Source organism: Kryptolebias marmoratus, linkage group LG14, assembly GCF_001649575.2.
Source record: "Kryptolebias marmoratus isolate JLee-2015 linkage group LG14, ASM164957v2, whole genome shotgun sequence".
Lineage (NCBI taxonomy): Eukaryota > Metazoa > Chordata > Actinopteri > Cyprinodontiformes > Rivulidae > Kryptolebias > Kryptolebias marmoratus.
In genome coordinates, this window is record NC_051443.1 from 15,401,534 (window position 1) to 15,415,167 (window position 13,634).

A 13,634-nucleotide genomic window follows, 5' to 3' on the forward strand; every position below is an offset into this window, starting at 1 on the left:
GTCCTGCTGTACGGCAACCTTGGTTTGTTTGGGAACGTCTTCAATGTCTCTCCAAAAGAGACTACGGGACTGAAAGTCTTGTAAAAACCATTGTCACGTTTTCCCTGTTGTGCATGTAGGCCTGTACTGCGCCCCTGAGACAAAGAAAGAAACATACATCACATGCTTTTCCTTACAAAGGTTTCAGTTGTCTACTGCAGTTGAAATCACATTATCAGGATAGTCAAGGTACTTTTGTTGTTTGCAAAGTGAACAAATGAGACAAAAACTCTGTATATGCTATGCAAAAAGTACATTTTATTTTGTAATCATTTGCAGTTTAGTCATACTTTTCATTTTTTTTGTACTCTTCTATTGTTTTGGGTTTTACTTTTTTATTTTTGTAGGCTTTACACTTGCTGTTTTTCTTTTTTTCATTTTTGGTTTTGTTTATTTAATGTTCCTTTATTGCTTTCAGTCATACTTTCTGCTCTCCACACATCTGGTTCTAGTTTCTAATATCTACATGAACATTCCCTTAACCAGAATCTCCCACATTAAAAAACAACAACAAAAAAAAAAGTTTTTCTTGTTGTGTGACAGATTCTTGTCTTTATTTGTAATGTGCATTTTTGGTTCAAAATTAGTTTTGTTTAAGTCATGTCTTCAGAGCATAAAAGACTGAACCTACAAGACCTAAAGCACTAATTTCCATAGCAGATAAATCAGGACTAAAAGTAGGGATAAGAAGCATGTATCAGTCTGTTTATCTTGCCAGATAAATCGATGCTTAGCATCATTACCAAGTTTCTTTAGTTAAACACGTTCATACAAAACATAAGGAATGTATGTACAAAAATACAAGCATAACAAGATTTTATTACTTTTATTTGAGGACCATCAATTTCTGTAAGTATATATATTATTTGTGTATTATACCAGGTAATGAAATTGCACCACAGACATTTAAAGTTTCCATTTTCTAAGTGTTTAAATTATAAAATAGGAAGCAGTTAACTTTAATCAAAACAATTGTTAGTACCATATTGTATGTACAGTTAACTTGCAGACTATTTAATCTAAAAATATCAGTTTTCAGTTGTCTAAAATGTTTGATAGTGGTTTACCAATTGTGGGAGAACAGCAGAACTGCTAAAATCCAGGACCAAGGCCTCCACTTGTGGAAACCTGCCACAAGGACCTTATTTATGACACTGTAGCACTCCTATCTGTGTTTAGGCATTCTCCACAGTGTTGTTTTTCTTTGATAAGAGGAGAACTTGCGTTAGAATTACGTCTAAGAAGCCATCTGTTTGCAGCCAACTCCACTTGTTATAATCAAAGGTCTGATAAGAGCTTGAGAAGTATTCCCTTTACATTTGATCACTGCAGCAGGCTGCTGTGGTCCCAATGTTCCCCTGCAAACTAAAATGCTATGTGAAGTTTCAAATTTGTTTCAAAGATAAAATATGAGAAGATAAGAGTTGCTGGAGATAACATTCTTATGCACTTCAACCTGAAACTATGGAGTCATTCAAACTACACTTTGTATAATATGTTTAACTTTAGTTTTTTTGAATTGATGAAGGTGTTTATAAAAACTTTTTTTATAAGTCTTTTTTTTAGTTTTTGCTCTTTTCAGAAAGAAATTGCTTTCTATGCCTATTTGTATGCTAGTAAATACAATAAACTATTTGAAAGTTCAATCTATTACAAACTAATAAGAGATAAGAGCTAATATTTCTACTGTCCAAACTAATGTCAATAATTAAAGAGACAATATTACATGCCTGAACTGCCTCAGTGTGCATTGAAAATGTTTTCAGTCAAACCACCTTCGGAGGTGGTCTAGACCTCTTGCATCTGCATATGTTTGGCAGTCTGAACAACAATCCATCCTGAGCCTCAGTGAAGGACCTCCTACTGAACTGACATAACCCCACACAAACAGCAGTGCAGACGTCTCAGAAAAAATAAATAAAATAAAATAAAAAAAACGTCTGCTCAGCTTCTGGCTGATTAAAGATAATTAAACAGCAATCCTTTGGAAAATTTTGAAGATACTTTTTTTCCCAGTAAAACTTTTAATGAACTTCTTCTTGGAATCCCTCTTAACAAAAAGGGTCACTTTATCAGGATTTTAATAATGTTTGCTCTAATTGTTTTAGAGCTGTCTGAACCCTCTGCAGTCACTGTAAGCTATAGCATGCTCTCTGTCACAGAACAACAGCATTATCTTGCATTTATAGTCACCTCATTAAGTACAACAGTGATGTAACATCAGAGCCGACCACATGCAGTCACGTCACCTAAAAATTAATTCAAAATTGTTTTAAAACAACAAATGTAAACAGGACCTTAGTCATGTGACAGATCTTGCATCCTCACAGAAATGTCCCAGGACCAAACGCCTCACATCTTCCTCTTTCCTCTTCAGCTGCTTCCTTTCGCTCCAGACCTTCAAACGCCTCGTCAGAATTTCTTTACTATTGTCTCCATGTTTTTGACAGCCTAAATTGCTTATATGGCTACATTTTTTTTTCGTCTGTATACTGTTTTTTTTTCTTTGTTAGTGTGCCAGCAACCTCTGCCTGAATTTACCCATCTTCAGCTACTAAATCAAAGTTGATCCAGCTGGTGCCTGCAGTCTCAAGTCAGACAAGGGTCAACCTTCAACTGCAGCCTACGAGCAAACTGTTGTCCTTATTCTGACCTCCACTGTTTCACAAACATCCATAAATATGTTTTGCATACATATTAACATTGTGCAAAGTATACCAATTAAGTGAATTGTCTTGTAATTTTATGGTATAATGTTTTCATTAAATAGTTATAAATAATCAGTGGTTGAGAAAAACTTTGTGCTGCTGTTCTGTTCTGTACAAAAACATTGTAAATGTTATAAAACAAGTATTTTATGAAATAGAAATTTTGCTTGTTTTTCTGGTTATTGATAAAATCTCTGAACCTTTGAATGCTTGGCAGCATGCTCCTTCTGCATTTTTCCCCCGGCCTTCTTTTTGTCTCTAGCATCAGTCTTGTTAACATTCTGCAGTCAGTCAGAAGGAAAATAGCAAACATGTGACTGTCACAGTCTGAAGATGCTTGAATGTGGACAACAACTCTGAGCTTTTGAGAACTTCAAATTAGTCTAACTTTAGCCTGGTTCTAGGAAATGATGGCAGACTCATGTACTAACACTTTTTTCCCCAAACATTTTGCCATTTGTCCTGTGTACCCAAAACAATGGTACATCTTAGATCCAAATGATCTGAAACATTTTCTCCTGCTTGTCAGTGAATGTTTGTGTGGTTGTTGATCAGTAAATTTTAAATGCAAATATACAAACACACAAAAAATCCACGTGATGTTTTTGCCTGAACATTGGATCTGCTTGACTTCGAGCACTTGTAAGATTGGAAACAGACTTGCCACTTTTATTAAATAAAAATTTCACTAACATATGATTTAAATGTCATTTAAAAGCCCTTTTATGGTTTTAAAAAAAAAGTTTGTTCTAATATTGCTGTTTACCAGGATGATCATTGTGACTGTTTCACTTGCCACAAAGTTGCAAAACGTTTGTTTCAGAAAATCTGAGTTTCTAGAAATCTTTGGTATTTGGAAAGTGACTTTTAATGAAGAGTGGTCCTTATTACTTTTTCCTTTGCTGTGTTTGCTAATGTGCAAGTGAGCTCATTCAGTGCAAGGCTTCTTTTTGTTTGTTTTTAATTTACAATGAAAGGCAAAGCAGTCTTATTTTGGGCTGTTACAGCCGTGCGATGCCACTTAGACAGGAGGATTTCAGAGCTATGAAGAACTGTAAGCTGACACAGTTCTTCGGGCAAAGAGAAACAGCTCTGTAGCTTTGACTGATTTGTAGACAGGCTCAACTTATGTGTGTCCAAACGCTGATGTAATGGAAAAGGCATCCCCAACTGTCTTGGCTGCTCTTGACATGCCAAAAATACTGCCCTAATTGATCCTCTCAGACCATCACTTTTTCTCATTACTTCTGCTTTGTTCTATGTTTCTAGTCTTTCTGCCTTTTTTGTTCAGCTATGTTTCTACTGCCATTCAACCAGAGCTCGATAGTTACTTAAATGGCAACAATTTTTAATTTATACAATCCTTATTCTGCCACTTGTCTGCTTCATTGTTTGCACATGAACAAACCAAGCCATTTCTAAAGGAGGCATGAACAGCCAGTCAGACATACATGTTAGAGACCCTGAATCAGAGAACAGGAATATACAGAGCTGAGCTACAGTACATGCGAGGAATGTAGATAGGAAAAACTAAAGAGACAAAGGAAAGTGTATCCTCTGTGAGTGGGTGGTCATAGTGGTCATGTGTCTTGCCAGTTCCTTTACTTGAGGATTTGACATTTTCATTTCAGGGCAAACTGTGGTTACATCTTTCATTCTCCTAAGCAGTCTTTATAATCGTCGAGTGTCTGTTCTTAACTCGGAGTCTGTTTATTCAAACCATTTTACTGCTATTTTCACACTGCATATATGTGAAACATTGTAAGAAATACTTGTGGCAATGGTTTCCGAAGTTTGCTATGTATTTTCCGTGACATTCATATGCATGTTCTAGCAAATATCACCTGCCACCGAAAGGTGAAGGTGAAATATTATGCTTTTGCCTGTGTCTGAGTGTGCATTTGGTTGTGTGTCTGTCTGTTACCAAAATATCTCAAAGAACCACTGGACAAATTTGTTGAAATCTACAGACTGTAATCACTGGGTGTACATCTAGAACTGATTAACTTTTTTGGATGCCATCTGATTCAAGAGGGCTGCCACAGTTAATTGACATTAAACAAAAGACAAGAATTGCTGTGTGTATATATGTGATAGCAGCTGAGACTGATCCCCAACACATTCTGAGCACTAACAAGTTAGGTAATGTATTTGTTTATAATTTTCCACTTAACTATTTGGAGTCAGCTTAGTCTGTCTGTGAGCAAAATATCTCATGAACCACTTAAGATATTTTTATGAAACTTTCAGTAAATAATCATTGAATAAAATGTTTTTAATGTTTAACCAAAACAGCTACAGTGCTATCATTTCTTTACATAAGATGATTTTAGTTTGAAACTCTGACATGAATGGCAGCACGTGATGTGCACCAATGTAAGGAATTCTAGGCCTTTCATTTTTTTAAGTTTTGTTTCTGAAAGCCTAATCTCCTGACTCAAAACAATTTTCTTTTTCTGGTTTAAATACCAATCTCACCATGGGGGGGAAGTAAAAGAAAACAAACCTTCAGATGCCACCCATTTAAGTAATCAAACATAATATGACCCTAAATCCTAACAGAGCTTGACAAATTACCAAATAAAAGCTCTGTCGCGTCATATTGCTGCTTTGCTCCTCTTTCCCACCTCACTGTATTTATCTGCACGTTATGTGGCTGTGTAATTTAAACAAGTGAGACTGTAACATGCTGGCATTGTTTGCCGGGCAGAGGAGCCAGTGAGGCCTGCGAGTCTTTCCTGAGGTTCTTGGGGAATACCACATCCACCCTGCTGAATAACAAGACCAGACAAAGTATGCGAACAATGCCAAAACAGGTCATGTTACAAGCAAAACAATCATTCAACAGCATTGGAGCAGATTGCAAAAGACATTAAATGTGGATGGGTGTAGGGGGCAAAGTGGCTTTTGCATAAACAATAATATTGTAATTTCTTTATTTTCCTGTATTACAAAAAGTTTGCAGGATTGGAATTCCATCTGAGTTGCTCATTTTGTCTCACTTTGTTTTGTGGTTTCCTCTTTTTTTGTCGTCCTGATGTTTTTACTGTGGTTACGCTGTGGAAATACTGCTGAAAGCTTACAGTTTTTCTTCACCAGTTATAAATATTTCTCAATACTTAATTTACTTTTTCAAAACTTCCCCCTGCAGTAGGAAAAACAGCTAATGTGGACCAAAACATGATTCTTTTACCCCCACCTCCCACTAACTACACCATCAGCCTTCCCCTCTGCCCCCCTCCCCCCTTTCCAGTAAATCTTCACATACAGCACAATCTTTACCACAAATTACTCAGTATATATGGCATAAAATAATGGACACTGGGTGACAATATGAGATTGTCATTTACACCTAAACAGAATTAGTCAAACTAGACTTAGTGTAAGGGGTTAATTTTAATATTTGTTCGCTTCTAACTGGTTACACAAATTTAACTAATGCACAGTTGTGAAACTATACTTCTCTAATAACTTCACCTATTTTTGAAGAGATAAAATCCACAAATGATAATTCGAATGGCCCGTGGTGATGCTTCATGGCTGTTTGGTGTCTTTAATATTGAGTTTGGCTTTTACAAACAAATATTTTATGTAACTGCACCAGTAAGCAAAACCAAGTACTTCCCTTATATTTTACTCCAGCTCATTTTTACATTACATTGACATCTCATTTTATGGAGCAACATTAAAATGGGCTTTGTGTAATGTCCATCTTAAAAAGGGGAAATAAGAAATGTCACCATTCAGAGCTGAAGTGTTGTATTCAGCAAAAATGAACATTAAAAACTGTTTTAGTTAGTATCCTCATTCAAATAATTTCAAAAAGTAAAAGTAAGGGTGATGAATCAGAGGTTTGGCTCTGATTATTGAATGTGTATTGGTATTTAAAGTGTTAAAATTGTCTTAATATTTCAGTAGAGCTGGTTAGTAAGGACAATCAAAATCATTCGTTTTGCACTTGTGTTAGTAAATAATCATCTTAAAATCTTATAACCCACTAAATCAACCTGTTTTGCCTGTTAATGCAACTGCATACAAACACAGATTTGTTGTGATGAAAAGTGTAATTAAAATTTCCAAACTATAGTGACCGAATATAGTGACAGAAAGTGACCAGAAATGATATCAGACATGAAGCTGTTGTGTCAACAGAATGATGGAAAAGATTGTGTACCTGAAAGGGACATTTGATGTTGTGTATGTCAAAAAATGAGCAGTAGTGACATGTTGAGTGCAACCATCGTCTAGATGAGAGCAACAAACAACTGTGTGCATCGATGAGATTAGCAGCAAGTCACCCCCTCTCCTCCTCTGTCTCGCTTTTTTCTTTTTTAGATTCAGGATGGCCAGTTCCTCCTCGTACTTTTTCATAATCAGAAGTAGACAGATTGACATTTTCAAAAGGACATGTAAAGGTCATTTGTTTTCTGTTCCTTGCTGTGTGGTCCTACATTACTTAAGATGTGCTGTGTTTTTTCTGTGTGCCTCATCCCCTCTTGGAATGTCTTGAACTGTTTGCTGTGGTATCTTATCAGGTACTTAGTGGTTCTGAAGTCTATCATGCAACCCAAAACATCCAGAGGTTTGACATTTGCAGAGAGACAGACTTTGTCCTCATAAAGTTCTTGGAGTCAGGCCAGATTCCACATTTATTCCCTTTTCTTTTGCCATTGTGGTGCTGGGTGAAATCATTTCAATATGATAAAATTACCATCCATTGTTTACAAGATATTCTTTTTTTGTAACTGTGCTACTGTCACATGTGAACCAAGAGTAATTTCAAGCAAGACTTCTTTCTTGTCAACTTTATAACCCTTTAAAATTAATTTCCAAACATTTTGGATGCTGTACACTATGTAAACAAGAATACTGAACTGATTTGTTGTGGTTGTAAAAATAATGAAGATTTTAGAAATAAATGTCACTTGATTTTCTGCCCAGCTCTGTTTGAAAAGCTCATTTTAGCTGGGCACCATGTTTGTGTCCATCACTTTTACAAGCCTTTTTGAATGGGAGGAATAAATTTTACTTTTTAACTTTACTTGTGTTCGAGTAAAATCCACTGTTTCAACTCATATTGATTTAGAATATGTTATGTTTGAAAAGGGACTTACTTGCAGAAAATAAAAGAGATGAATCTTTAGGGGATTCTTGTGTTTTTAATATCAGTCTGTGCAACTTTTACTTGCCTAGTTGGGACGGTAATTTGATTTACAAATAACTCCTGTTTTGGGGTCATTTTTAGGTTTACCCTTTATGCAGTGGATAACCGGGGCAGTCAGACTGAATCGAGCTTTGTCTCCGTGCGCACGTCCTGTCCAGTGGTGGATGACAGTCGTGCTGAAGGTACCTGAGCCTCTTATCATTCCAGCATGTTTTACTGTTTTCATGTTTGCTTTAAGATTTGTTTCCATTTTCTTCCTGTGTCTGATATCTTGTCACGTTGTCACACTTTACCTATTTTCCTGAATGCATTCTCTCCTTAATCTGTGCACTTTCTCATCATCTTCTCATTTGTAAATAATCAAATTCATACGGTGTGAATTCCTGTAACATTGTTTTATTAACCTCCTCTTTACTGCAAATCTATACACAGTTACAGAAATGTAACTAAAAAAGTACATTGGTATCACATAATATTCTGGCATGGTACCTTGGACAATGACTCATTTTTGTACCTTTTGAAGACTTATGGTTTTAAAAGCATTATTCTTAGCTTATGTGAAGACAAAGGTCCAAAAGGTACATTAGATGTAAAAAATTTGACTTTGTATAGCTACAAACAAAAAGTAAAAAAAATGTACCACTGTTTAAAGTACAATATTTGTACTCTTCTACAAGAGAGCCTGATTCAGTTAATATGATGCAAAACACATTCACATTCCACAGTATAAAAAAAAAATAAAAATAAACTCCTAGTGTGTCTTTCTGACTGTGTTCTATCTATCTGGTCTTCCTGACAGAAATAGCAGACAGGGTGTACAACTTGTACAATGGCTACACCAGTGGAAAGGAACAGCAGATGGCCTACAATATGCTGATGGAGATTCCTCCTCCAATGCTTTACAGAGTCCAGCATCACTACAATTCCCACTATGAGAAGTTTGGAGACTTTGTGTGGCGTAGTGAGGATGAGCTGGGCCCCAGGTGAGAAGGCAACACACTTTCTGTAGAAAAAGCTGGGGTATTTTTTACAATTACCTAAGAGTTTGATGGGTTACAGTTGATCTCGTTTGGACAAAAAGCCTTATTTTTTCCTTCAATTTGATGATATTTAACTAAGCCTTTCTGTCATGTTGGATGACTTTGAGTTGTTTATGATCCCTTGCCCTCACCTTGAGGTTTCTTACATAACAGGGAAATCTGACTGAGCTTGCTGCCAGATTCAAATCATTCACCAATTCCTCTTGGCATTACCTTCCTTGCAATTGTCCAGGAGCGCTATTGCACAACATGCACAGTTCCAGAACGACTATGTCTGGAAGGGCAAGGTCACCTTTAAGACTCTGGGGTTACAGTCGCTCCACATGTCACCATGGCAATGCCAAAACAGGATTTGACAGCCAGGCCAAACAGTAAATTCGATACTCAGCTAACACTAACTCAACTTCCAAGTCCATTTCCTCCTCTTTCTCATAAAAAAAACCTAATCTGTAACCATAATATTCCACCCCGACATCCCCTCACCCATGACCTCCCGAACAGGGACCCCCTCATTGATAGCTTGAGCAGACTGCGAGACATTACAACACTGTGAGAACAAAAAGAGGCCGACTGACAAATAAAACTTTGAAGAAGGAAGCATAAACAGTGATTTAAAACAAATGTTTAGAACAAAAACATCTATGCGTGTGAGTCTGTGTGAGTTGCTCCAGCACTGATGATAGCAACACAAAATCTTAAGTTACAGCCCGATGTTTTGGTTTGTCCACCCCCACTGCCTGGAAGCACTCTTTCAAGCTATAAATAATATAATAATTGAGGAATAATTTTGGTCTGTAGGAAGTTTATGCTTCCCTCTGATTGGTGAAAGGGGTGGGAGACACAAGTTGGCCATTGGGACTTGAATGTGGATTGGACTTGTTGGATGGTGTGTATTTGTATGTGTGTGGGCAACTTGAAGAGGGTGAAATCGGGGGGAGGGGGTGGGGGTGCTTTTGGATGAGCGAGTGTGGATTATTTACTGCCTGAAGTTGGCAGGGTTTAGCCTCGTTGCGGTAATTTACAAGAAGGCTCCTTTGGTGGTGCCTTTTAAAAGGTAAAAAGAATGGCCAAGAGGAACGTAAGCACAGTCAGCACTCCTGCAGGAGCCGAGAATCCCATGAGACCGCCACACGTCCACCATTGTTACAGCTGAACGCCTATATTGTGACTTACACGTGCTACGATACATGGTCGATGTCTTTTTATTCTTACCTTTATGATGAACACCTTTTTCCACACCAGTCTTCCTGAATTTGTTTTTAGTTGCTGGCTTGATAATCCTTGTAATCGGGCTGCACTCATGGAGGATATGTATAAATCTTGCATAATTGTAAATCTTGCTGCACAAAACTCGTCCTCAGTTTATGTTCTTCATTTTCCTGACAATATTTTTGTTTGTCATCAGTCATATTAAATCTTTTTATACTGGTATTCTGTTGTTTCAGACGTAACAATTTGACGAAATGAAAAAAAAAAAAACCCACACACCCTCCCACCCATTTTAGCAAATAAGTGAAAAGGATGTCTGTACTGTTTGCTTTAACTAAAGGCAGATGTTGATGCTCAGCAGACACTGCTTTTTAAAATAAATGGAATTTTGCGTTTCTTCCTTTGTGTATTTGCCATTCTAAATATCCATATAAGCTTAAAATCCTACAATAAGTAACACATTTTTTCTACGTAGGTATATCTTTTATAAATTCTGTTCATCTGACATATGGCATCCTACATTAAGCTCAGCTCCAGACTTAGGAGCCAGAGACAGAATTTTTTTGTTTCACTTACTCTTGACAGCTGCCTCTGGTGTTGTGTTAAAGAGAACTACTGCCCGAATATGTGCATGTTCTGTTTTTGATCCACACTGTTAGTCCTGTCAGAATGACAAAAAGCACAACTTTCAATTTTTTTTTTTTTGGCTGATTTACTTCCATTTTAATATATCAAAGCATGATCAACGACTGATGCTTTCAACAGCTGTTTTAGCTGGTAAATCACTCATTTTTTTATATCTGTAATATCTTGTAGTTTGATCTGAACCTGTGTTCACAACATTTTAGGTCTGCAAGTCAACGGAAATTTTCAAGAGATGAAAGAATGAAACCTTGAAAATAAATGACGCAAAAAAAAACTTCTAAAAGAATAGATAAGATATATGAAGATACTGTGTATAACATATTTGATTATTGTCCTGAATTAATTTATTGGGCCTTTAGTCTTTGGAAAGCAGAGCCAAACTGCTCATAACTAATGTGAAGTTAAAGTTTGGGTGGAGGTGGAGAAAGTAATAACTAAAGAAACTGTGACATGTTTGAATGAACTGATAATAATGCTTTCTCTCCAATAGAAAAGCCAGTCTGATACTTCGAAGGGTGGACACGATCAGCCTGTACTGCCGGTCCCTCCTCCGTAGCACCCATATCCAAAGCCGCACAGACACCATGGCGTATATCTACTGCCGGAGCGAAGAGGGTCGACCTCCCAGCAACACGTGGCATAGCTCTTTACATGACAGTCGCACCTCATGCATGGAAAAGCTCATTTCCGTGCAGCGTAACACGTACAGCAACACCAAACTCCGATGAGAGAGGAATTCAGTGACAAGCAGTGGTTTTTATTTTTCCTGTAAAATGACATCACTGATTGACGAACTTCTTTAGTACGCTCGGTATCAAGTGTCTCTCATGTGACTGGTGCATTTTAAAAAAACAACCAGGAGAGACTTAAGGAGAAATCTTTAAAACTCACTGGACATTGTGTTGGCGCCACCAAAAAGCAAAAACTTGTTTTTGCGTGGCCAACTTTTATTATAAAATGAAGATCACGGAAAAATCTCTGGAGCGGACCTGATTCTCATGACCAAATGCCAGTGATTGTGCATATCAGTGAGAAACTGCAGTGTAAACATGTAAAAAAAAATGTTATTCAGTCCAAAAAAAAAAAAAAGGTTGGCTTGAATACCTTGAATGTAATAATGTAGTTATTTTTGGTGCTTACCTTGAACACTGAAAAAAAAATCTTAAAAGGACAGTATTAATGCTATAAGATATTTGCCTTTGCTACTTTTATTAGAATGGAGTAACCGAGTTGTCTCAAAGCCATTTCAGAAACCACTGACTTGTTTTCAAGTTCACGTTAATTTAGAAAAATAAGCTTTGCATCGGCTATTAAAAACCAGTAAGTGATACAGTGTGTAGTTAGACTTCTGTAACATCCAGTAGTTTCAGTTCAAATAGCAAGCCTTTGTATGGTAGCAGGATCGACAAGTGTGGTGTCTGGGAAAATTATGCAAAGACAGCAAAGAGGTTGAATTTAAACATTACATATGGATATTTTAATAAAGCTTTAATTTAAATACATAATTATAGGAATCATCTTATTGTCTGCCTTTTTCATTTCTAAAGTACCTAAAATAAACTGTACAACACAATGACTAGATGATGAATGTTTTTTTTTGTTTTGTTTTGTTTTGTTTTGTTTTGTTTAATTTTTTTCACCTTAACTTATGCTAAATAAAATTGGAGTTCCACACTGTTATAAACATTAAAGACGATCTAGATATGCTGGTTATCTAATTAAAGTGACCTAAGTCATCATATTGAGACATTAAACGTGTTTCCAAATGAATCATATGGCCCACATATTGAATTTAACAATCACTAAATGAGCTGATTGGCTTTTAAAAGAAAATATCGTCCTTTTTTGTGAGGACCAAAAGTTAAAATAAATACAGGCAGCTTAAAGAGTTGTTCTCACTTCAACCATAAATGTCAAATACTTCATGAAATGAAGAATTGATGATTGTAGGGATGACACGGGATCCTTTTCTTTTTATTTGTCAGACCTCTGACATATCTTCAAAGCCATGGATATTCTTCTAGTGTAGACAAACAATGCCTTTTTTTCCAATATGTTAATTTTATGTTATAAATTGTGATAATAAATTATTATATTGTAAATTTTTAATTGTAAATACATATCTGTGTTACTATCTGCTTTGTCTTTTTTCCGAAGAATGTGACACATTTAAAATGTATAATTAAAAAACAATGGGGTGTCAGAATAAATGGATTTTTAAAGTTGATCTTACTTTAATGCCTGTCAAAATAGGAAAAATATTTTTTTTTTCCACAAATAATGCATTCCAAAATACTTGTTTATTTCCTTCTCTGTGAAGTTTTTCAGTTTTAGTACATATCCTTATTTATTGTCAATTTATTGCCAATGTGCACTTCTACTGAAGTCCTTCATCATGAGTTACTTTTAAAGCTCTTTCTTGTCAGTTCAAATCGATTTCTATTCTTTTATGCAAAACATTAGAGCTGAAAAAACTGAGTTAAACACTCAACTTAAATACTCTTGCACATCTTGAAATAGTTGACAAAATAATTGTCATTGTGTATGAAATATTTGTCACTGTACATGAATAAACAGAACATTGGATACTTTGCTACTCCCACACCTCCCAGTTTGATCGTGACTGCTGTTCCTCTCTTGTATTTACGCCCTATCAGAAGAAAGCAAAGGGGATGCTGTTGCTCAAACTCAAAAGTGTTAACACATGTTGGAATGGCCACATCCAAAACAAAAGTATTTATGACTTGAAAAACAATGACGCGCAGCGTGTATTGTTCACTTTAAACTCACAAGCAGTAACTAGAATTTGTGATTCATTAATTAAATTCT

At 36.1% G+C, this 13,634-nt stretch overlaps 1 protein-coding gene across 1 annotated transcript in view; it reads left to right on the plus strand.

The window, feature by feature from the left end:
- LOC108230990 (astrotactin-2) overlaps nt 1–12,375 on the plus strand; it is a 268,258-nt gene extending 255,883 nt beyond the window's left edge. Inside the window, exons 21-23 of the mRNA XM_017407677.3 lie at nt 7,993–8,093; nt 8,711–8,894; nt 11,296–12,375. Of these exons, the coding sequence (XP_017263166.1) occupies nt 7,993–8,093; nt 8,711–8,894; nt 11,296–11,533 (523 nt within the window). The 3' untranslated portion in view covers nt 11,534–12,375. The remainder of the gene's footprint in view (nt 1–7,992; nt 8,094–8,710; nt 8,895–11,295) is intronic.
- Nucleotides 12,376–13,634: the final 1,259 nt, after the last annotated feature.